Below are 25952 nucleotides of genomic sequence, written 5' to 3' on the forward strand. Positions count from 1 at the left end.
AAAGTCTGAAGACAGAGTCTACGACGTTCCCATTATGCGGTTCGGTTTGGAAGGGCCCTCCCTTCCAGTTCTTAATAGTAAAAAATGAAAGGGTAGAAAAGGAACTTGAGCTCTAGAAACAATCAAGCTAAGCAACTTCTAAGGGATTTGCCGTGCAAAGCCGAAGTGTTGTCTCATTTATGATGAAGAAAATAAGGAGGCTGGGGAGAGGACTGAGACAAAGCCACCAAAGCTTCTTTGCCCAAGCTCAGCTTCTTCCCATCATCTCATGCCAGTTAGAGATTTCAGACACACCATCTTGCACATATACATACACAAAGAAAAGCCAAGGTTCTCCAAGAGTAAAACCAACTGAAAAACAGTCCTTAGAAGGATTGTTTAATCACTGCAGGAGATAAATAGGAAGACATTTGAATTAATCCCCTCATATGTCCTCATGGATTCTGTCCCAGTTGTTCTGTTAGTGCTCAGTTGTGGCTTTCACCATTCTCAACAGTACAGAGTCCAAGAATATATGATCATACATTGTGTGCTAGGGTTATAATGGTGAGCAAGACAAAAGTGGGGGAAGATATAGGCAAGTCAACTGGGCAATGAATAATAATATGGTGTGATAAGGACCACGGGGGCAATACTGGGTGCTGGGGAAGCAGAGAGGACCTAGTCCAGCTCTGGTGGGGGGAATTGGGGAGGGTTTCTTAGAAAAAGTCTCTTTAAATTGAGACCTAAAGAACTAACTAGTAGAATGTATACATATAGCTAATTCACTTCACTGTACAGCAGAAACTAACACAACAATGTAAAGCAATTATACTCCAATAAAAAAAGAAAAAAAAAAGAAGCAACTAGTAGATTCACCAGACCTTGAGGGAGAGGCGGGAATAAAGAGAGAAGGGTATTTCAGGCAGAAGGAATAGTACGTGCAAAAGCCAGTTATCTCTAACTGGCATGAGATGATGAGAAGCTGAGCTTGGGCAAAGAAGCTTTGGTGGCTTTGTCTCAGTCCTCTCCCCAGCCTCCTTATTATCTTCATCATAAATGAGACAACACTTCGGCTTTCCACAAAAAATCCCTTCAATGGATCTTTGAAGGAAGTGAAAGTGGTTCTAAGTGTGAGGTGGGAGAAGAGTGAAGAGATGGGAGGCTGGAGAGGTGAGTAGCAGCTAACGCCTTGCATAACTTTGTACACATAGAAAAGGATTTGCACATTATTCAACAAAGAACCACTGAGAGATTTTAAGCAAGAGACTAATACGGTTTGCAGTTTAGAAAGGTCAGCTTGGAGAATGGAGTATAGTGGGCCAAGTCTGGAGGCAGACAGACAGTTAAGTACTTAAACTAGGGATAGTGAACAGTGGGGAAGGAGGGTGGACGAACTGGAGAGATACTTGAGACGCTAAACTGAGTCAAGGGTGAAGCCTTTCTGGATTTCTGGTTGGATCACCAGATCAAGGGGTTGTAATCAGCCTCAAGCGGGAGCAGAAGAGGCTGGACGTGCTTTGCTTATATGGTTTTAAGTGCCTGTGAGGCAGCCCGAATAGGGATGCCCAGGGAGTGGTTGGATGTGCACCCCCCTTGCCTCAACTCTGAAACAGTGTGTGCCCAGTGACAACACTGGCAGTTACTGCTGCCATTTTTCTGTTTCTTCTATAGAATGTGGCAATTCTAGCTCCTGTCCTGCTTTCATACGTGACTTTATTTCATATATCACTTTAGATTTCTTTGCACCTTAGTTATCTCGGTGCTGTGCGTATCTTAGGAAATCTTCTAGGAAAAAGAAAATCAGGAAAAGAGATACAATCTCATCATAATCTGACCCAAGAGGCCATTTTACTTTAATAGCTTGCATTTCTTTTTTTTTTCGTTACGCGGGCCTCTCACTGTTGTGGCCTCTCCCGTTGCGGAGCACAGGCTCCGGACGCACAGGCTCAGCGGCCATGGCTCAAGGCCCCAGCTGCTCCGCGCCATGTGGGACCTTCCCGGACCGGGGCACGAACCCGTGTCCCCTGCATCGGCAGGCGGACTCTCAACCACTGCGCCACCAGGGAAGCCCAATAGCTTGCATTTTTAAAAGCTATAACCTTAAGATTTAAGACCAAGATACAAATTCTAAATTGCACTTCTTACCGGGAACTAGTGCTGACTGCTCCCTGAAGTTCAATCCACTATTTTAGAAAGAATTTATTAACTTTGGCCAGAGACCCATGAATGTACCACTTCTCCCAGACTACTCAATTTTGGACAGTGACATCATTTACAGACTTCTGTTTTTTAAACATTTCATATATTAAGGGAAATGTTAGAGATAACTGTGTCTGAAATGCAAGCAATGTTAAGAGGTTGAACAGGAAGGACATAGCTAATGAGAGGCTAGGAAATGAGATAATCTCTTTTAGAGAATCATCTGATATTGAGGAAACAAGGAATTTACAAAGGAGGGGATACAATGAAATTAACCAACGAGTGGAGCCATCCTTTGGGATCAGTAACCTTTAGACCTGTACCTAACAACAAAGCTGTGGTAGATGAACGGATAGAGCTGATCTACCCAGGAGTTTGTTTCCTCTAAAAACAGGTTTTTTTTTTCTTTTCCAGACTCAGAAGGCTATATCTTAAATTAAGAAGTGAAAGAATCAAGGTTGGAATAAAGAGTTATTCGTGTATAAATGTTGGAAACTACCTACTTTTACTTTAATAGTTGAAGGCCAAGGCACAAAAGACCCTACATAACCAAATGTGTGCATTTTTTTATTACCTTTAAATTATACCTCAATTAAAAAAAACATGAAAAATAAGTCAGAAAAGGAGAAAAAAAGGGTACATTATTAGATCTTGTGGCTAAATAAATTGAAATAATTTATATCTATTGTCCTTAACAGGATCAAAAGCAGGAAACAATAAGCAAAGCTTATTTTAAAAAAAAGCTTCTGAGCTGCCTAAACAGACTACATTTCCCTTGGGTCATTAAAGGGACTTCCACCTCAATAAGAGATGCCACCCTACACCTTGAATCCCATTAATAAAAATGCAGAGAATTCTTGGAGTAATAAACAAGGGTCGTTGTTTTTCTCTCTTATTTTTTCCATTATTTTGCAAATAATCTATAAAATAGTTTAACTCTTTCACCAATATTAAAGTCATGCATACTCATCCCAGCAATCAAAGATTTAGCTCTTTGGGTTTAGGCATTTCATGGTGGGAGGAAAGAGTACTAGATCCATTTATTTAAAATCCAGGCTGAAAAACAAACAAGAAGTCCTTGTCCATCTGAAGATCTTAATATATTTATTTGAAAACCAAGTTGTGTGAAAGAGAACACTAAATAGTCATATACCATCTCTTCAACCAAAGACTTGGACACAAGGTCCGCACAGAGGCAATGATACATGCAGTGAATAGCAGGTCTCAGCATGAACTTCCTCACAGGCGTTTCCAATATGAGCCTGGACAATCTTCTTCAGGTGAGCAATAAAATCCTGGGGAAGCGGGGAGAGGGAGAAGCTAGGGTTATTCTTTATTTTAAAAACATTAAAAAAACCTAAAACAAACTACTAGATGTTGAAGTCTGAAACTAGCCTATAGACTTCCCTGGTGGTCCAGTGGTTAAGACTCCACGCTTCCACTGCAGGGGTAATAGGTTCAATCCCTGGTTGGAGAACTAGAATCCCACATGTTGCACAGTGTGGCAAAAAAAGAAAAAACACCCAAAATAAAAAACCAAAACAACAAACAAACAAAACCAAAATAGCCCCTAACTCTGCTGATGCAGTCCTAACACGACAGTTCGTGTTAAGACAGACTATAGTTTCCAAATTCTCATTTGACTGGATATTTTACCCTTTTAAAAACTAACAAGGGGAACTTCCCTGGTGGTCCAGTGGGTAAGACTCCACGCTCCCAATGCAGGGGGCCAGGGTTCGATCCCTGGTCGGGGACTAGATCCTGCATGCATACTGCAACTAAGAGTCCGCATGCTGCAACTAAGAAGTCCGCATGCTGCAACTAAAGTCTGCGTGCCGCAACTAAAATCCCGCGTGCCGCAACTAAGACCTGGCGCAGACTAAATAACTAAATACAAAAGTAAATAGATAATAAATATGAAAAAAAAACCTAACAAGAATCCAATTTCCAACTGAAAACTTCTAAGCCATTTTGTAGTTAGCTGTCTTGAAAGACTTAATCAGGGGGTTTTCAGTAAGGTATTGTGAAAGGCTGAAGAGGGTTAATGTGAATTCAGTTCTGCACACAGACTGAGAGCTCAGGGTATTAATATTGTCATGTGCTGGTTGGGTAAAGCTTAGGAAACCATCAAGAGCTGGAAGACAATTTTCAAAGGCAGGAAGGCAAGTTATAAATCTCCAAACTGTGTCTTGGAGGCTTGAATATATTTTTCTACTAATAGCAGGGTTTCTGCCTTAACATTTATCTGAGATTTCTATAAAAGCTTTCATTAATTGCTTACTTAGTGTGTAACACTCACAGCGTTAGATTTGCAACTTGACATTTCAAATGTATTTTTCTTTTGTCCTAATGTAATAAATGATACTGATCTTACTTTCTTTAAAGAGTAGAATTCATATTTGTTTGACAACGTACTTGTAGTAGGGTGGAATTAGAGAACCTTGATTATACAGTTTATATGTATCTTCAGATACGTGATGACCATTCAAAAAAAATTGGAGGAAACAGAATGACAATTTTGTGAAATTGCAATCTTTTTGCATCTAAAAACCCCCTTCAACATTGTTAGGACATTGGCATAATAATAATCTTTTTCAACTGGACAAAGCTTTGTGTTACAGTCTAAATGACCCCAAAGTACCTATAAGCACTATGGCTTATACATATTAGATGTTCAAAAGCTTCTCAAATAAATGAATGGTAAGGCTTTTAGTGCCAAAAGTATTGCCAAAGGAAAGGGAGAGAGAGAAGAATCAGTGAGGAATTTAGACCTGTGCTACTCAAAGTGTGATCTACGGACCAGTGCCCGTCCACAAACTATAACTGATCCACAACGAGGAGCTTACATCAATATGGAAATCACCTCCGTCACTGAGCTGACTGTCAGTTCAGCTGACTTTTTTGGGGTTAGTGGGTAGCAAGGCTATTTTGATGAGAGAAGCATTGAGTTACATTCTGGAGCAAGCTCCCTACTTCGTCATGGACCTATGAAATCAGTTTGCAGTCCAGCCACTTTGAATAGCACTGGTAGAACATTAGAGGGTAGAGAGTCAAAGAAGGAAAAAGGAATTGGTATATTCCATATTCGTGAAGAGGTCAAAGAAGGGTAAATTTTAATACTGTTTAGGTAAACAGGGATTAAGTACAAAAGGGAAAAAGTGAGACCATGTCTCTGTATAAAACATTTGTGAAGAACTGACTAAGAGATTTCCCTTGATACACAATTTTGTTCCACACACACCTCTGGTCCTTAGTCATCAATATACTCAAATGGTTCTGGGGGTTCTGGCTCTTGCTCCTCTTCCTCAATTTTCGGGCCATGGGCTGCCACAGGTTCCACCAGCTCTTCAATGTCTTCACTGGTATCCTTCAGAATGATGATGCCTCCAATGGACAGCTATTAAACAGAGCAAGGAATGAAGAAGCACAAGCTCCACTCATAGTTCCAGAATGCTCCAGAATCTTGAGTGCATATTTGTTAAATGGTACCTCAAGGCTACTAGAATGATTTGGAAATAAAGAACTGGGATGGAACTACACTTTCCTTGATGACAGTCAGGAAACCTGGGCATTTGTGCCTGTGTGATGCTACACTAGTGACTTAACTAAACTGTTCAAACGTAAGAAGGGGCCAATAAAATCTTCCTGATCTATTCCTTCAGGTTAGTCTGAGGGCTGGATGAGGACATCATTGCCAATGTGCATAAGAAAGGATAAAGATAACTGTAATCTATAGGAGTACCTGCAAACTTAACCCAGTGGCTCTGGATGGTAGAACATGTGGTGTTGCTGTTTGGATGATGCATCCCAATTTAAGAAGTATTTCTCAGTACTGCACTAGCCTCAGTCGGACTGCAGGGAGAATGTTTACTATCCAAAGACGGTATTCTAATGCCTTGTTACTCAGTGTGTGGTCCTGTACCAGTAGCATCCTCATTACCTCGGAGCTTGTTAGAAATGCAGAAAACTTAGCCCCGCTTCAGATCTCTCAATTTGTATTTTAAGAAGATCCTCAGGTGATTTATATGCATGTTAAAGTTTGAGACGCACACTAGTCTAACAGATACCTTATCATTTGTGAGAAAACCATCATTTTGGACACAAGAGACAACCTAGAAATGAAAAGCCAATTTTTCTCCAGCAATTTCAGAATGATAGAGCAATGTAAGTATCACAAATATCTGAGTGTTTTTCACTATAATCTACAAATCCTTGTGATGCGAGACAGTGAAAAACTAGACTGGAAACAAAAGGGAAGTAGAGTATAGAAGCAATTCTATTAAGCCCTCTCCCAAACATATTAGCAAAAGGTAAATTCAAAAATCAAACTGTCTGCCCTTCTCTGGTGTGCTAATCTTATTCTATTTGCTTTCCTGTGTCAAAGGAAATGGAAAGCTGCTCTCTGTAATTAAATCAGTCAACAGTGAAGGGAACATCTGGCAAAAACATATTTCTACCAGAGCACATTACTGGGAAGGAAAAAAAGCCCAAGCACGTTAGGAAAATGATTCATATATGTATAAGCATCTCTGCAGTTCAACCTAATCTAATTTTTACTCATCAGAACTCTGCTCTGCCACGCTATAAAACTGGTGTGCCTTCATGAATTTCTAAACTATTTCCCTTCTCTCAATACATACATATTCATACACATTCATCTATAATCCTTTCACTTAAAAAGCTTGCTTTCCTTGAAGAAAAGCCATTTTATGAATGGACCCTTCCTTTAATACCAATATTCATCCAAGAACAGAGTAACATGGCCACTATCCTAATACTCCATGGTCTAAAAGTTTATTTGAACCTTCTAAAGGACCAAATGGAGATCAATCTTTTACTCAACAGAAAATACCCATGTTCACCAAAGGACTTCCTGCATTTTGGAAATACATGGCTCCAGATTAGATTACAATGGAACTATTTCATGCTTAACTGGAATGCGCCAGCCCAAATCCTGCAATATAATCAACATATTGGAAGAGCTTTTTATAGCTACATGGTTTAGATTTATTAATGCCTTATATGTTAGAGAGAAAGTTCACACTCTCTAAGCAGGGAACAAGATATATGACATTCTGTTTTCTGAGAAGGCTAGTGACAATGGAAGACAGAGGCAATGGGGCACTTCGGCTGCCAAATGTTCCACACTCTCTATAAGACATCTTTTAAGATGGACAGGAAACAGAGTAGGAATGCCACCCATTTTCAAAACTAAAGCTGCTGGGACTTCCCTGGTGGTCCAGTGGTTAAGAATCTGCCTTCCAACGCAGGGGACGTGGGTCTGATCCCTGGTCGGGGAACTAAGATCCCACGTGCTGTGGGGCAACTAAGCCCATGCACCGCACCTACTCAGTCCACGTGCTACAAACTACAGAACCCATGCACTCTGGAGTCCACATGCCACAACTACAGAGTCCACGCACCGCAACTAGAGAGAAGCCCACACACTACAATGAAGAGCCTGCGTGCTCTGGAGCCCACGCACCACAACTAGAGAACAGCCCGTATGCCACAACAAAAGATCCCGCGTGCCACAAAGAAGATCCAATATGCCACAACCAAGACACAACGTAGCCAAAAAATAAAAAATGAAATAAATAAATATTAAAAACAAAACAAAACAAAACAACCCTAAAGTTGCCTCTTTCAAATGCAATGTCTGAGGAAGGATCTGATGACCCTGCCATTGAGGGTTCTAGAGGGAATGAGTCAGGGGGCACCCCTTTCTTCACTGCACACACACAGAGGCAGTCTTTCCTTCCTTTTTTAAAAAATTGAGATATAATTCACATAACATAAATGATCTCTTTTAAAGTACATAATTCAGTGATTTTTCTTTTAGGATACTCACAAAGTTGTGCAGCCACCTCCACTATCTAATTCAAGAACATATTCATCAACGTAAAAGAAACTACGCATCTGCCAGCCGTCATTCTCCATCCCCCACTCCCAGCTCCTACAACCGCTAAAGCAACTTCTGTCTGTATGGATTTGTCCATTCTGGACATCTCAAATAAACAGAACCATACATTACGTGGCCTTCTGCGTCTGGCTTTTTTCACTTAGGATAAGGTTTTTAAGTTTCAAACACGGTGGAGTATATATCAGTATGTCATTTCTTTCAGCTGAATAATATTGCATTGTGCATATCACATTTTGTTTATCCATCCACCACCTGATGGACATTTGAGTTGTTTCTACCTTTTGGCTATTATGTATAAAGCTGATATAAACATCAGCGTACAAGTGTTTGTGTAGACATAGTTTTCATTCACTTGGGCATATACTAAGTGGAATTGCTGGGTCATGTAAGTCTACATTTAACTTTTTGAAGAACTGCCAAACTGGTTTCCATACAGGCTGCATGCAACACTTAACATTCCTACCAGTACTATATGCGGCTTCCAATTTCTCCATATCCTTGCTAACTTTAACCTACAAACCTATTGTCTTTTTTTTTTTTGCGGTACGTGGGCCTCTCACTGCTGTGGCCTCTCCTTGTTGCGGAGCACAGGCTCCGGACGCGCAGGCTCAGCGGCCATGGCTCACGGGCCCAGCCGCTCCGCGGCATGCGGGATCCTCCCGGACCGGGGCACGAACCCGCGTCCTCCGCATCGGCAGGCAGACTCTCAACCACTGTGCCACCAGGGAAGCCCCTATTGTCTTTTTGATTATAGCCATCCTAGGGTATTATGAAGTATCTCCTTGTGGTTCTGATTTCCATTTCCCTAATGATGAATGATGTTGAGCATCTTTTCATGTGCTTTTGGCCATTTGTAAATCTTCTTTGGAGAAATGTCTATTCAAATCCTTTGCCCATTTAAAAAATACATTTTTTTTTTTAATCATTGAGTTTTAAGAGTTTTAAAAAATGTATTTGGGTATAAGTCTCTCATCAGGTATGTGATTTGAAAATATTTGCTATTCTCTGGGGTTTTTTTCCACTTTCTTGATAGTGTCTTTCGTAACACAAAAGTTTTTAACTTGATTAAGTCCAATTTATCTTTTTTTTGTGGTTGCTTCTGCTTTAGATGTCACATATGAGAAAACACTGCCTAATCCAAGATCATAAAGATTTACAGATAGGGTTTATATAGTGTTAGCTCTTACATTTAAGTCTTTGATCCATTTTCAATTAATTTTTATATATGCTGTAAGATAGGGATCCAATTTAATTCTTTTGCATATGGATAGCCAGTTGTCTTAAGCACCATGTCTTGAAAATATTATTCTTTCCCCATTGAAGAAAACCAGTCGACCATAAAATGGATTAAAGACCTAAATGTAAGGCCGGATACTATAAAACTTCTAGAGGAAAACACAGGCAGAACACTCTTTGACAGAAATCGCAGCAAATTTTTTTTTTAGATCCATTTCCTAGAGTAATGGAAACAAAAGCAAAAATACACAAATGGGACCTAATTAAACTTAAAAGCTTTTGCACAGCAAAGGAAACTATAAAACAAAAAGATAGCATACAAAATAAGAGAAAATATTTGCAAATGATGTGACTGACAAGGGATTAATTTCTAAAATAAATAAACAGCTTATACAGCTCAATATCAAAAAAACAAACAATCCACCCAAAAAATGGGCAGAAGACCTAAATAGACATTTCTCCAAAGAAGACATACAGATGGCCAACAGGCACATGAAAAGATGCTCAGCATCACTAATTATTAGAGAAATGTAAATCAAAACTACAATGAGCTATCACCTCACACAGGTGAGAATGGCCATCATCAAAAAAAACTACAAATAATACATGCTGGAGAGAGTGTGGAGAAAAGGGAACCCTCCTACACTGTTGGTGGGAATATAAATTGGTGCAGCCACTATGGAGAACACTATGGAGGTTCCTTAAAAAACTAAAAACAGAGTTACTATATAATCCTGTAATCCCACTCCTGGGCATGTATCTGGAAAAGACAAAAACTAATTCAGAAAGATATATGCACCCCAATGCTCATAGCAGCACTATTTACAATAGCCAAGACATGGAATCAACCTAAATGCCCACTGACAGATGAATGGATAAAGATGTGGTATATATATGTGTACACACACACACACACACACAGGAATATTACTCAGCCATAAAAAAGAATGAAATAATGCCATCTGCAGCAACATGGATGGACCAAGAGATTATCGTATACTCAGTGAAGAAAGTCAGATAGACAAATATAATATCATCACTTATCTGTGGAATCTAAAAAAAAGGTACAAATTTATTTACAAAACAGAAGTATACTCAGATAATACTGTAGAAAGCAAACTTACGGTTACCAAAGGGGAAAGGGTGTGGGGGGGGGGATAAATTAAGGGGAAAGGGTGTGTGGGGGGGATAAATTAGGAGTTTGGGATTAACAGATACACACTACTATATATAAAAGAGATAAACAACAAGGACCTACTGTATAGCACAGGGAACTACATCCAACATCTTATAATAACCTATAATGGAAAAGAATCTGAAAAAGAGTAGATATATACATAAATGTATAACTGAATCACTTTGCTGTATGTATACCTGAAACTAATACAACATTGTAAATCAACTATACTTCAATTAAAAAAAGAGTCAAATTGACCATAAATTTTTGGACTCTCAGTTTAAAGTCATTTATCTGGATGTCTATCCTTATGCCAATACCAGTTTTGATTACTGTAGCTTTGTAGTAAGTTTTGAAATTGGGAAGTGTGTTTCTTCCAACTCTGCTCTTCTTTCTCAAGATTGTTTTGGCTATTCTGGGTCCCCTGTATTTCCATATGAATTTTAGGATCAGTTTGTATATTTCTGCAAAATAAAGTTAGCTGGGATTTTGATAAGGACTGTGTTGAATCTATAGATCAAATTGGGGAGTACTGCCATCTTGAGTAATACTAAATCTTCCAATTTGTGAACATTAATTATTGGCTCTGTAGTTTTTTTCCTTGTAATGTCTTTGCCTGGTTTTACTACAGAGTAATATTGGCCACACAGAATAAGTTTGGCAGTGTTTCCTCCTCTTGTATTTTTTAAGAGCAGTTTGTAAAGGATTGGTGCTATTTTTTCTTTAAACATTTGATGGAATTAACCAGTGAAGCCGTCTGGCCCTGGGCTTTTCTTTATAGCTTCCTGATTATTAATTCAATCTCTTTACTTGTTATATATCTATTCAGATTTACTATTTCTTCTTGAGTCAGTTGTAGTAGTTTGTGTCTTTCTAGGACTTTGTCAATTTCATCTAAATTACCTAATTTGTTGACATATAGTTATTCACAGTATACTCTCATAATCCTTTTATTTCTGTAAGGTTGGTAGTAATGTGTAAGGCTGGTAGTAATGTCTCCTCTTTGTTTCCTGATTTTAGTAATTTGAGTCTTTCCCCTTTTTTTGATTAAACAGATAGAAATTTATTTGCCCTATATAGTAAGAATCATAACAATATCCAACTTTAGTATACACATACTGTGTGCCAGACATGGTTCTGTATGGCTCACGTATGTGCCAAACATACCTATATGTTGTGTCCCCTCCCCCAATTCATATGTTGAAATCCTACCCCACCCCCATAGAGTGTAATGGTATGAGAAGTTGGGTCTTTAGGATGCAATTAGGTCATGAAGGCAAAGCCCTCAGGAATGAAATTCATGCCCTTATAAGAAGAAACATGAAGAGAGTTTGCTTTGTCTTCCTCTGCTATGTGAGGATACAATGAGAAGAGGGCTGTCTATAAGCTGGGATGATGGCCTTTACCAAGAACGTGCTCATGCTGGCACCCTGTTCTTGGACTTCTAGTCTCAGAACTGTGAGAAAGAAAGATTTGTTGTTTAAGCCACCCAGTCTTAAACAGTAGGTGGCAATTTGCTATAGCAGCCAGAACAGACTAAGACATATTTTAATGCAAATTACATTTTTATACAGTGTGTACACATCAACACCAATTTATGATTGCACTGTACAGTTGTCTTTTAAATCAGATAAGAGGAAAAAAGACCAGGGAGTGGGTGGTGAGCTGGCCACCCTGGGGACAGGGTGAGAGCAGACTCCGGCCACAGGCTGGGGTCCCTCTGGTCTAGAGTTCTGTGACCACATTTTCTGAACTCCAACTCATCTGATAAAGAATTTTTCTGGATCCCTTCATAATCTTAAGAATTACTGAAGACCACAAATAACAAATATTGGCAAGGATGTGGAGAAAAGGGAACCCTTGTGCACTGTTGGTGGGAATGTAAACTGGTTCAGCCACTATGGACAACAGTATGGAGGTTCCTGAAAAAACTAAAACTAGAACTACCAGATGATCTAGCAATTCTACTCCTGGGTATGTATCTGAAGAAAATGAACATTAATTTGAAAAGATATATGCACTGCAATATTCACAGCAACACTGTTTACAATAGCCAAGATATGGAAGCAATGTAAGTGTCCATAAACAGGTGAATGAATAAAAAAGAATAAATGGAATACTACTCAGCCATAAAAAAGAATGAAATTGTGCCATTTGCAACAACACGGATGGAATTGGAGGGTATTATGCTCAGTGAAATAAGTCAACGAACTAGCAGAAAGAGAAACTAAGAAAACAATCCCGTTTACAATTGCAACAAAAAGAATAAAATACCTAGGAGTAAGTTTAATCAAGGAGGAAAAAAACCTATATACTGATAACTGAATAAGACATTGTTGAATGAAACTGAAAATACAAAGAAATGGAAAAACATTTCATGCTCATAAATTAGAAAAATTAACAATATTAAAATGTCCATACACCTAAAGCAATCTATAGGTTCAATGCAATCCCTATCACAATCCCAATGACATTTGTTTTTACGGAAATAGAACCCAAAAAATCCTAAATTTTAAAATGTAAATACAGAAGACCTGGAATAGCCAAAGAAATCATGAGAAAAAAGAACCAAGCTGGAGGTGTCACACTCCCTGATTTCAAATTATACTACAAAGCTGTAGTAATCAAAGCAGCATGGTATCGGCAGAAAAACAGACACAACAGACACGCAGACCAATGGAACAGAACTGAACATTCAGAAATAAACCCACATATACAGACAACTAATTTACGACAAAGGAGCCAAGAGCATACAGTAGAGAAAGTAAAGTCTCTTCAATAAACCGTGTTGTGAAAACTGGACAGCCAAATGCAAAAGAATGAAACCAGACCACTTTCTTACAGCATACACAAAAATTAACTCAAAATGTATTAAAGACTTGAATGTAAGACCTGAAACCATAAGACTCCTAGAAGAAAACACAGGCGGTATGCTTTCTGACATTGGTTTTAGCAGTATCTGTCTGGATATGTTTCCTCAGACAAGGGAAACAAAAGTGAAAATGAACAAATGGGACTACTTCAAACCAAAAGTTTCTCCACAGCAAAGTAAACCATCAATGAAAAGAAGACCTACCAAATGGGAGAAGATATTTGCAAATCATATATCCATCATACAAGCGGTTCATATCCAAAATATATAAAGAACTTTTACAACTGACCAATAAAAAAACAAATGACTAAATTTAAAAAACGCAAAGGAGTTGAATAGATATTTTTCCAAAGAAGATACAGGTGGCCAACAGGCACATGAAAAGATGTCCAACATTGCTAATTATTAAGTAAATGCAAATCAATCAAAACCACGAGATATCACCTCATACCCATTAGAACGGCTATTATCAAAAAGGCAAAAAATAACAAGGGTTGGAGAGGATGTGGAGAAAAGGAAACCCTGGTACACTGTTGGCCGAAATGTAAATGGATGTAGCCATTGTGGAAAACAGTATGCAGATTCCTCAAAGAATGATCCAGCTATTCCACTTCTGGGAATATGAAAACACTAATTTGAAAAGATATATGTACCCCTCTATTCATAGCAGCATTATTTATAACAGCCAAGATATGGACACAACCTAAGTGCCCATGGATAGAAGAATGGATAAAAAAGATGTGACACACACACACACACACACACACACTGGAATACTTACTACTCAGCCATAAAAAAAGGATGAAATCTTGCCATCTGCAATAACATGGATACACCTTGAGGGTATTATGCTAAGTGAAATAAGTTAGATGGAGAAAGACAAATACCATGATTTCACTCATATATGGACTAAAACAAAAATATTAATGAACAAGCAAAACAAAACAAAGCAAAAAAAAAAAAAAACCATAGAGAAAACAGTAACTTCTGGGGTGGTGCAGGAGGGTGAAATGGAGAAAGGGGGGTCAATTGTATGGTGATGGATGGAAACTAGAGTTTTGGTGGTGAGCATACTGCTGTGTATACAGAAGGTGAATTATAATGTTGTATACACAAAACTTACATTTGCTATAAACCAATGCTACCTCAGTTAAAAAAAAGAAGAAAAGAATCCTTCTTTGTCTTTCAACAGTGTGATTATGATGTGTCTAGGTGTGGATCTCTTTATCTTACTTGGATTCACTGAGCAGCCTGGATATGTAGATCAATGTTATTCATAAAATTATGGAAGTTTTCAGTCATTATTTCTCCAAATATTCTTCTATAATTTTCTCTCTCTTTTTGGTACTCCCATTAGCCCATTTCTGTGTATGCTGGTATGCTTGGCTTTTAACAGGTCTGTTCATTTTTTCTTCACCCTTTTTTTGTTGTTCCTCAAATGACCTATTTTCAAGTTTGCTCAAGTCTTCCTGAATCAGCTGTTGAGTTCCTCTAGCAAATTTTTCATTTCAGTTATTGTATTTTTCAAATCCAGAATGTCTATTTGATTATTTTTTACAATTTCTATCTCTTTACTGATATTCATGATTTGTTAAGATAACATTCTTATACTTTCCTTTAGTTCTTTAGACATAGTTCCTTTAGTTCTTTGAACATATTTTAGTTGATTTAGTCTGCCTATTATGTACAACATCTAGGCTTCCTCAGAGAGAGTTTTATTTATTGCTTTTTTCCTGTGTATGAGTCATGTTTTATTGCTTTGTATATCTTATAATTTTCTGTTGAAAACTGGACATTTAAATAATACAATGTGGCAACTCTGGAAATCAGATTCTCACCTCTCCCCAGGGTTTGCTGTTGTTGTCTGTTTTGTGACTTTTCTATAAAGTATTTTCTGTTGTGTGTGATCACTGAAGTCTTCTCTCAGTTACCTGATTGGACAGCTAATGACTAGCCAGGGATTTCCTTAAACACCTGGAACAATAAGTCTCCGAGTCTTTGCTGAGGGGCTATGTGTGTGATTGGGGCACACCTTCCCTTCAATAGTCAGCCAGGCACAGACAGAAGAAATCTTTTCGCTTGTAAATGAACAACTGTTACAGCTTCCTCGGATTTATTTTGAGCAAAGGCTTAACAATCATTTAAGTTCCAGCTGAGGAAAACCAGTCTCCTCATATGGCCTCATGACACTGAGCATATACTTTGCTCTCTTTAGTTCTTCGTAATTGTCAAAATCACTAGGTGTTTTGTGTGCTTAAAGTACTCACTAGTTGTGTACTAATATACCTGTTCTGGCATGAGCAGTTTTGAAAGGATGCTGTTAGAATATATTCTCCGGAAACATGTCACTTTAGCGAGCTGGGCTGCAGATTAGATAGCGACTACATTTAATATGTCCATTAGTGGTTCAATTAATTCATTCATTCGACACTACAGACCAAGCAGTATTAGGTCCTAGCAATGAAAAATTAATAGGAGATGGGAGAAGACCTGCAAGCTATTCCGTCTTTCCCGGCCTGACTGCCTGCTGCCCACAGATGGCTGATGATTTGTCACCACCACCAAGTAATATTCACTGACTGAGGATTTACCATGTTCCACATGTTGTTTTAAGTGTTTCACATATAACAACCTATTTAATCTTTACAATATTCCTAGGCGGTAGGTAGTATCACCATCCCAATTATTAGATGAGGAAACTGAAAGACGAAGCAATCAAATGACTTTTCTCAGTTACACAGCTAAGAAACAGCAGATCTGCAATATAAACTCAGTTCCGCCCAATTCTAGCTCTTCCACTAAATATCTTCCATCCTCTGCCCTCGCCTCCTCTAGCTGATAATCTAGTCAGGTAAGAGCCTGACTCACAATTGTGGTTAAGAGTTGTCGCCACCATCAGGGACCACCTTCAAGCTGATGAGAATGCGTTTACTTTTCTATAAGGATCTAGAAATCTTGTCTATGACACTTGAGACAGGCCCAGCATTTGAATGTATTAAATATGTCTACTAATGGTTCTCTAGTTTTCGAGATACAAGAACCTAGAAAATAAAGACATTATCATGGCTCAAATTTCTGATCAGCATTTGTTTCTAACATGAAACATTCTGCCCTAGAATAAATTAAATGGCATGAAGATCCTTTTCTAATTGTAAAATAGAACACTCTAAGTGCTTATGTATTAAATGTATTACCTTGTTCAATCACATTCCTATGAGTTAAGGATGATAATTCTTATTTTATAGTAGTGAAAACTGAGGAAGAGAGGATTAGTACTTGGCTTAAGGTCTCATAGGCTGAGAGTGGTAGAATCAGGATTCAAACTCAGGATGTCTGGCTCCAGAGTCTGTAGTCCAAATCACTATGCTGTATTAGAAACTTCCATGATGTAAGCCTTTGGTAGATGAAGGATGTTTGCAGGGTCACACAAAGAAAAGTCTCCCCAAATCTATATGGAATGCAAGGGAATGTCCTCTTTTGCTAAGAGATTTATTAGTACTACAGAGCTTTTCCCAATACTTTGGAGATTTATCCTTCTCTATAAAGATTCCATTGCCCTACAGATTAACATCCTACTGGTATATAGTTAAGGGCCATTGGTGACTTACTGGTTTGAAAGGCTGGTATCTGCAGGTCTCTGGCATGCTTAGGACCTTAAGTTGGGCAGGCATAACTCGGGCTGGGTTATCCAATAGCTGGAAGTTTGGCTCAGGTTCTTTTTTCTTCTCTTTTTCTTCCTTTTTCTCTGCCTCATCCTAGGCAGGAAAAAATAGCCCCATAAAAGTTCACTTCTGTTCTACATCACTGAATAATGTTTAATAAATTTACTGAGCAACTATTAGGTGCAAAAGGTAGTTAGGATTAGACATAACGGAAGTAGAAGTAAAGTGATACCAGACTCAGACAAGAGAGATGGTAACTCTACTTGGGGGTGAGAATGATACTTAACTTAGTTGTAAAGAGTGAGAAGGCTTTTCTATCATCAGCGATATTCAAAAATAAATGATGTTCCCTTTGCCTGAAAGGGCTTTTCTCTCTACCACCATCATCTCACTGTCTAATGAAAATCCTACTCTGCCCTTCAAAACTCATTTTAGTTGTCATTTCCTCCAAGAACTCATTTTTGATTTGTACCCTTCTATTCTTCCCATGAATGGGTATAATTTCTAAAGTCTCTTCCAATTAAAATTTTGAGTCTCCATGCTTGGAACAGGATAATTATTTAAAGGAAGCCAAGAGCAAGGTATAACAATGTTCAACTAAGGAAGAATCTGGACCATGACAGAGAAAGCTACATCAACCCATATGACCACCAAGTTATACCTACCACTTCCATTTTCTCCTCCTCCTTTTTTTCCTTTTCTTTTTCCTTCTTTTTAGCCTTGGCAGTTATAGATAACACAGCAGTGGAAACCTAGAGGAGTGAACAGGGTAAATCATTTTAATCCCTTACTTACACGCAAATATACAAGCCCAATGAGAATTCAGTTCTACAGTACTATTCTGTTTCCTGGTAGTAAGTATCATAAAGAACAAAATAGTCTGGGAATATAAAGATAACTTACTGTTACAGTCATCAGGTAAATCTTTAGTTCCTAGAGGCCTGTGTCCAATATAACTCTAATTTTTTTCATCTGTAGTATACCTTGGATGTGAATTTGCTATGATAAGTTTCTAAGGTAGAGATTTGGGTGCCACATCCTTTTTTACTTCATAGGGAAAGCACTGGAAAACAAAAATTTTCTCCAAACCTGGTCGTAAAGATCTCTCACTGGACTAGATGCCCTACAATGGTAATCCACAGTGGGTGAGTCGTTAACCTAGAATTATCCTCCTTGATGGGTCTCATTGAAATCAAAGGTGAAACAGGTACTTCGAAAGGCTGGGCAGTAATGGTGTAAAGCTGCCTTTGTTTTAGACTCAAAAGGGAGGGGGCCCTGAAACACAGCTGATGAACAAGATACTGTTGTCAAAGGATACCATCACCTACCACCCGCAAATTTGGTCAGTTATATAATTATCCCTACTTAACTATAACATTTACAGCAAATAGTCAACTGGCTAATATGGAACATTTTCTTGAGGGAAAAAATCATTTTCCTAAACCTCAAGTGTCATAAAGGGTAATTTTACTGAGAAAACTACAGGGGCAAGCACAGCTCTCAATTTCACCATACTTTAACTTAACACGTATCAATGAGTGTCTTCATGCTTGTGGGGAGGAGTATAAATTGGTTATATCCATTTTGAAAAGAAATTTAGTTGACACTTATAAAAATAAATAATGTGCATTACTTTTGATCAAGCAATTCCATATCTAAGATCCTAACCTATAGATATACTTGTACAAGTGCACAAATATACACGTATAAAAACTCTATTCCAGTCCCATTTGTAACAGTGACAAATCAGAAATAACCTTAAATGTCTATCAGATAAAGAACTGGTAAGACAATGATATATACATAAAGGGATTGCTCTGCAGCTTTGGAAAAAGAGATCAATACACATTGAAAGTTTTTTAAAAAAACTGTTAAAGTGAAAACAATAAGATGCAGAACAGCACACAGAATAATTTGATTTGTGGTATAAAAAGTATAGCTATGTGCAGAAAAAACATTTGGAGGGATTCACAAATTGTGATTCCTGCAACATGGGACTTGGATGACCAGGAGAGAAAAGGGCTTTCACTTTATATTCCTGTGTAACGTTGGATTTTACTATGAGAAGTATTACTTTAAAAATACCTACTTTAAAACATAACAATATTTAAAACAAACCCAAGTAAAACACTAAGCAGCTCCTATATAGGTACAAATGGTGCTCAAAGTAGCAAAAAACCTACCTTTTCCTTTTCTTTTTCTTTTGGTACTTCCAGAGGGGCAGGATATGCAAATGTTGATGGTTTACAGTTTGATTTATATTGAACTTTCGGCATCTGAAGAAATAAGAGAATTCCCCCCCTCTATTAAAATAATCAAAATCAAGATTTAAGTACTCTATGCTCTTAACAAGCATACAGATGCCAAGGGCTGCCAGAAGTTTCAATCCTGGCTAAATTACACAGTTATTCAATTATGTTACCACTCCTCCCTTAAAGGCATCTCTCTTCTTTCACTGAATTAGTTTTGAGGTGCTTTACAGAACTACTGTGGTTCCCTATACTTTCTTCAAGCTCTGTGCCTTTAAACAGGCATCCCTTTCATTTTTACTGACCGCACATCCTGCTTCAGTGCGTTAAGTCCCACTCACAGTGTGAGCGTCAGATCAACTGTTACCTTCTTTGTAAAGTGTCATCTATCTAACCTGCATTCCTAACTTCCATGTCCCTTCCTTGTACCACAGTTAACAACCTATACACATCCATATACAGTTTCTACACCATATAATCACACCTTACAAGAGTCTAGCATGAGCCTAATGGAAAAGTCGGCTTTGCATTACTTATTGACCAGGTTTAAAGTTCTCTAGTCTGAATTTTTCTCTATTTACCCAAGAGAATGGTAATGAGCATCACATTTACTAGGACAAGCAATCTTGTCTTTTCCATCCCACTTTCACTGTAAGGAATGGAAACAGAGATCATAAAATTGTGTGCCAGAGGAAGAAGTCCCTAAAGATTATACAGTATGTTTAACCACAATGTTAAATGTTGGGGATTGGGAAAACAAAAGATTCTTGCTCTGAGAGATAAAACTGCTCAATATTTACAAATGTGAGTAGTTTAATACTGAAACACTTAGAGGATAATTAATTGGCTATACAGCTATACTGAAAAAAATCAATTCAATGAAATAATCTTTACCAGCCATTTTTTGGCCTAAAATTTTTCCACTCTGAAAACTTAACAGAATGTTTTAACAATGGCGATGACCAAATGTAAGAGTTATTTAAAGATCAAAAAGCCTCTGAGAGGATGCAAGACCAAGAAAGTGATTCATCAGGCCATAGGACTGAGAAAAAAGACATAAGCAAAAATCTCATTAAAAAAAAAAAAAAGGATAGTGTGTGATGACAGGGAATGTATCACCTTAAGTCTTTGACTTAAGTGACTAGTTTCTTTCTGTCAGTGTCCCTGGCTCCTCACTGCTGGTCTTGCTTTCTGCCACTACCAAACGGACATCCTCCTATCTTGTTTTCCCTTTAGCAACAATCCTCTCTTCCATCAAATGCTCTAGCATCACATAACACTGAAACATATCCCTGTCTCAAACCTTCCTTCCTTAATAAGATTTAGTTTAGGTCTTCCTTGCCCAGATTATTGCAATAGCATTGTAACAAATTTCCACTGATATCAGAATGTTTCTAAAATGCAAATCTCATCATGTCATTTATCTGCGTGAAATCCTACAACAGCTCTCACAGACCTTGAATATTAAATAAAATTCATCAGTGATTATAAATCCTTTGCATATTTTAATATTTTGCCCCCCTCTTACCAATCGCTCTCAATTGATTTACCCAAGGTTACGCAGTTAGTAAAAAGACTTGATTTTCAAAACTTCCACCAACACACTCCTCTCAATAAGGTGATGACTCAGTCTGAAGGGAAAGTACTTTATTAATAAGATGCCAACTAATCTTTAAGATTTTATGAAAATCCTCGTGAGTGGGTGGCAAATAGGATATGGTGAAGATACAATATAAAACTGAGGTCTCACAAACATACCTTTAAGTCCTTGTTAAGGCCAATGACACACGTAGGGGTATAAGCCAATGACAGGAAGTGTGAAAGAGGAAACCAGAACCAGAACTGGGTAAAGACAAGGACGCCAACCACAGAAGGCATATGGGTGTGCCCAGTTCTGGACTGCAAGGAGATTGTGACATTATGTCCACCTGTAGAAAAGGAGAGAAATCATAAACATGAATCTAGTTGAGCAATAATAAAGATTTCTAAGTACTACACTAGGGAAAAATTTGGTGATTATTTTGAGAGTATAGTTCTAAAATCTAATATGAAGTCACTGGAATTAGTTAGCCAATGAGCTATCTAGGGTCTCCAAAATTGGAAATACTGGACTAAGGGTAATTTAGAACTTCTTTCTATATAGGTAGGCATTTTTCAAAAACTAAGCCTGAAGGATATCAGAACGTGTATGCTTAATTAAATATTAATCTATATTGTACATTGGCTTTTAATCTGCAAACAAAAAGTAAAATTTTAGTACATATCATATTTGTAAACAGTGGCAAAGAGACAAGAGGTAAATACTGTTTGCTTATTTTTATTCTTTCTGCTTTAGTCATGTCTGAATGCAGGCAGCTCCAAGATTAACTAGCCTTGTGATCTTGGACAAATCACTTTACCTCTAAAAGTTTTTTTTTCCCATTGGCAAAATGAGAGTTTGAACTTGAGCATTTGAACTAGAGCACTACCACTAACAAAAGAAAAATTTTAATATCCAATCCTTGATTCAACTGAAAAAATTTTTTGAGGAAGCACAATATGTAAAACAATGAAATCAGAGCTAATTCTGTTAAATCAGAAGAGATTTGGGGCTTGAATCTGACCTGTAAATCTACCTCTTTCCACATCCCCTAGACTTTCCCTTGAGGGAGTGCAGAGAAACACAGTTTGAAAGCTAGTAAACAAGAACTAAGATCCAAGTATCAGTTAGCTAAGATCTCTACTGGGACCTCATAAAGCTGAGATTCTAGGAGGCTTTAGGGGTTGCAAACTTGAATGTCTTTAGGAACTGGTCAGGTAAACAAATGAGAAAAGTTGGACTGAAAGCAGCCTGCTGATGCAGGGGACACTGGTTTGTGCCCTGGTCCGGGAAGATCCCACATGCCGTGGAGCGGCTGGGCCCGTGAGCCATGGCTGCTGAGCCTGCACATCGGGAGCCTGTGCTCTGCAACGGGAGAGGCCACAACGGTGAGAGGCCCGCGTGTTGCAAAAAAAAAAAAAAAAGGTCGTGTCATATTTAAAGAGGACATGTTACTAGGGGTGTTAGATCCAGGGTCACTATGTAATTTTGTTTTTAAGAGTACACTTGAATCTGGATTTCGGACAAAATTTTGCAAATTTTGCTAGGCAGGCAAAAACGTGTTTAAGGCAGGTATGGCCCATGGGCTGCTGTGTTGCAGCCTCTGGCCTATAGTAACAGTGTTAGTGTTGGACCCCAGAACTTTAAGACACGAATCTTTTAGTTTATATAATATAGCCCATAAAAATAAGGCTTGTTTGTGCCTAGTCACCATCCTAATATGAATTCCAATTCTGGATTTCCATTGCTCACATTTCACTTCTCTTCATCTCAGTATCACACAGACACCTTCATGTTTTTTATGTATTTATTTATGGCTGTGTTGGGTCTTTGTTGCTATGCAAAGGCTTTTTCTAGTTGCGGTGAGTGGGGGCTACCCTTTGTTGTGGTGTGCGGGCTTCTCATTGCGGTGGCTTCTCGTGTTGCCGAGCACGGGCTCTAGGTGCATGGGCTTCAGCAGTTGTCACACGTGGGCTCAGTAGTTGTGGCTCACGGGTTTAGTTGCTCTGTGGCATGTGGGATCTTCCCGAACCAGGGCTTGAACCCGTGTCCCCTGCATTGGCGGGCCGATTCTTAACCACTGCGCCACCAGGGAAGTCCTGCCTTCATGTTTTGCTTGGAGTTAGGAAGTGAGTACTAACTTTACTAAGCCAAAAAAAGCATTTTTTATAAGAATCAGCGTTCTACTGTTCAACCAAATAACCTAGATTTTCTTAATACTCCCTCTACAGATATTTCATTTAAGATTTTACCTAGAAATAAATCAGGTATACTTTAATTGTGTTTTTCCAACAGGAATGAGTTATACTTTTACTGTCTACTTATATTCTTCCCTATTCTAAACCCTACATTCACAGAATGCTTACAATATATTAAAAATTTTGAAATACTGAAAAAGATTCCAAGGAGCCTCCAATCTAGTGAAGACAGATAATTAGATAATTAAAATAAGGCACAAAAGTATTACGTTAGGTATAACTGGGTACTAGGCCCACCTACATGGTGGAGGCTGAATACAGTAGAAGAAGAGGGGGGAAAGGCTTCCTAGAGAATGTGATATTTGATCTAAGTTTTGAAGCTGAATTTTCTTTTATTTCAATGAAACCTATCTTCTTCACACTTAGAAACTAAACTAGCCTTTAGTTCTAATAGTTTGAGATTTAATATGAAACAAGGGCAAGTTTATTCTATTGATAGTGTTTGCACAGTTTTACAAACTTCACCATAAACTTTCTTAATCTTCAGCTTTTCTCCTTGAAGAAACCAAATCATTGAGTGAGTTCTCATAAACTTTACTCATTCCTTTGAAGTTGCCCTCTCCAGGTTTTCTCTACTACCATTAACTTCTGAGAGATAAATTACAGGACTAAAATTTTTTCTAATGCAGTTGCAGAAATGTTTTCCAGGAAGAAAGGATATTAGCAAAGTGAAAAAGGGTAAGAAAATAATCTTATGCTCCTAATAGCAAATATGGCAGTACACGACTTTCATGTACTTAATGACACTAAAAAGAGAAATGGAAAGAAGCATCAAAACTTGATTGGTGCACCACAGATCAAACAGACACTCCCCAAAAAAAAGATGGAAGGAGAGAAGGGCTCAAAGAGGAAGGAGGGGAAAACAGAGAGAGGACTTCTAGTAAAAATGGCAGAATAAAACTAAAACAAAGAATTGTAAGAGATGGAAGGAGAGAAGGGCTCAAAGAGGAAGGAGGGGAAACCAGAGAGAGGACTTCTAGTAAAGATGGCAGAATAAAGCTAAAACAAAGAATTATTCTCTCCCCAATTTCTTAACAAATGACTCTAATTTAGTAGTACTAAAGAATGAGTAAAGGGTTGAAGCCTAAAACTACAAACTTCAAAAACTAGCAGCTAAAAGAAAACATAAAAGATTATGGAGTAGTAAAATGTTACTTCTAAATCCTATTTAAAAACCAGTTACCAAAAGTAGCCAATCTGAAAAGGTTACATACTGTATGATTCCAACTATATAACATTCTGGAAAAGGAAAAGCTAAAGCTATAGAGACAGCAGAAAGATCAGTGGTTGCCGGGGGATTGGGGGTGCGGGGGTGGGGAGGGAGGGAGGGATGAAAATGTAGAGCACAGAGGATTTTTAAGGCAGTGAAAGTATTCTGTATGATACTGTAAAGGTGGATACATATCATTACGCATCTATCAAAACCCATAGAGAGTGAACCCGAATGTAAACTAGAGACTGACAAAATCCAGTCAGTTAAGTGTTAAGTCTTAGTATAGATACCTTGGAAAAAGAAGCAGCAATAAAAGAAATGGTGGTGAGCACTGAATCCCTTTAAATATGAAACTAAGACTAAACTGTGAGAATTATGATTTCACAAGAGTATGTAAATGTTATGAGCTATGACAATGTAAAAATTTTGGAAGGTGGCAAAGAATGAGAAAGGAGAACCTATGGCATTGTCAATGTCTGTATCATTTATACATGGGAGAGAATACCATCAAGAACTGAAATGGTTTACTTCATCTAAAGTATCTATGGAATACTGTCCTTATTTATATACAGCTGCAACGACCTATCTTTAAATTAAAAAGAGAGAAAAATATAAATTGTACGTTAAACACTAAAAATTTAAGCAGAAAACTCTCAACTTCTTGGAAAATTAAAACAGAACAAACTTTACTAGACAAATGGATTAAAAGAGAAGGGTATTTGCCTCAAAAATTTAGAAAACAAGGACTTCCCTGGTGGTCCAGTGGCTAAGACTCCATGCTCCCAATGCAGGGGGCCCGGGTTCGATCCCTGGTCAGGGAACTAGATCCCACATGCATGCCACAACTAAGAGTTCGCATGCCACAACTAAAGATCCCACATGCTGCAACGAAGATCCTGCGTGCTGCAACTAAGACCCAGCTCAGCCAAAATAAATAAATTAATTTAAAAAAATTTAGAAAACAGCACCAACATTCTAAGAAAGAAAAAGCAAATAAGAGTCAAGCAAAAATAAAGAATTTAGGGGAAAAAGAGACTAGCAATAGCATATAAACAAAAAGAGAAATCTCTAGCAAATCTAATTAAGAAAAAGATAATATAATCAAATTAGAAAGGAGACAGATTTTTTTAAAAAGCCTTATATATAAGGGAGATTACCTAAAATTAAAAAATAAGGATGCTGAAAATCTTAATATGACTAAAAATACTCTAAGTACAAAACCTGACAAGGTTAACAAAAAAACTTACGATATCAAAAACTTCAGCTTCTTTCTCTGATTTCCTTCACTAGAAATATAAACACATTTCTAGTTGACCAATAAAAGAATGTTTGCAATAAATATGGCTAACAGTGTTTTTATTAGAAGAAATTAAGATAACCAACAAGTTTTAGAAAAGCTCATCTAGTAATAGAATTACTATGAAAACCTTGAGATACATCGTTTTACCTTCCAAATTAGCAAAGATTAATGAAAAAGATTATATTCTACATGCCTAGGGTACAGTTAGAAAAAGAATCTCACACTTGAATGAAATAGTTATGCTTCCTCCCTTCTACCCTACTGAGTGAGATATCACCAGTAATAACAGTTAAAGAATAGGT

The 25952-nt window shown here is 37.8% G+C and overlaps 1 protein-coding gene across 5 annotated transcripts in view; it reads right to left on the reverse strand.

The window, feature by feature from the left end:
• Window positions 1-3268: 3268 nt before the first annotated feature.
• Window positions 3269-25952, reverse strand: part of PSMD1 (proteasome 26S subunit, non-ATPase 1) — a 103624-nt gene continuing 80940 nt past the window's right edge. For all 5 annotated transcript variants that reach the window (XM_089916228.1, XM_022567939.3, XM_022567938.3 and 2 more), the window contains 6 exons: window positions 21059-21228; window positions 19235-19327; window positions 17717-17803; window positions 16998-17144; window positions 5423-5578; window positions 3269-3476 (listed from right to left, as the gene is read on the reverse strand). In XM_089916228.1, coding sequence (XP_089772354.1) covers window positions 5432-5578; window positions 16998-17144; window positions 17717-17803; window positions 19235-19327; window positions 21059-21228 — 644 coding nt within the window. In that variant the 3' untranslated portion in view covers window positions 3269-3476; window positions 5423-5431. The remainder of the gene's footprint in view (window positions 3477-5422; window positions 5579-16997; window positions 17145-17716; window positions 17804-19234; window positions 19328-21058; window positions 21229-25952) is intronic.

Source organism: Delphinapterus leucas, chromosome 8 (genome assembly GCF_059928025.1).
Source record: "Delphinapterus leucas isolate spDelLeu-1000000601 "Yukka" chromosome 8, BTC_Dleu_Yukka2, whole genome shotgun sequence".
NCBI classification, from domain to species: Eukaryota; Metazoa; Chordata; class Mammalia; order Artiodactyla; family Monodontidae; genus Delphinapterus; species Delphinapterus leucas.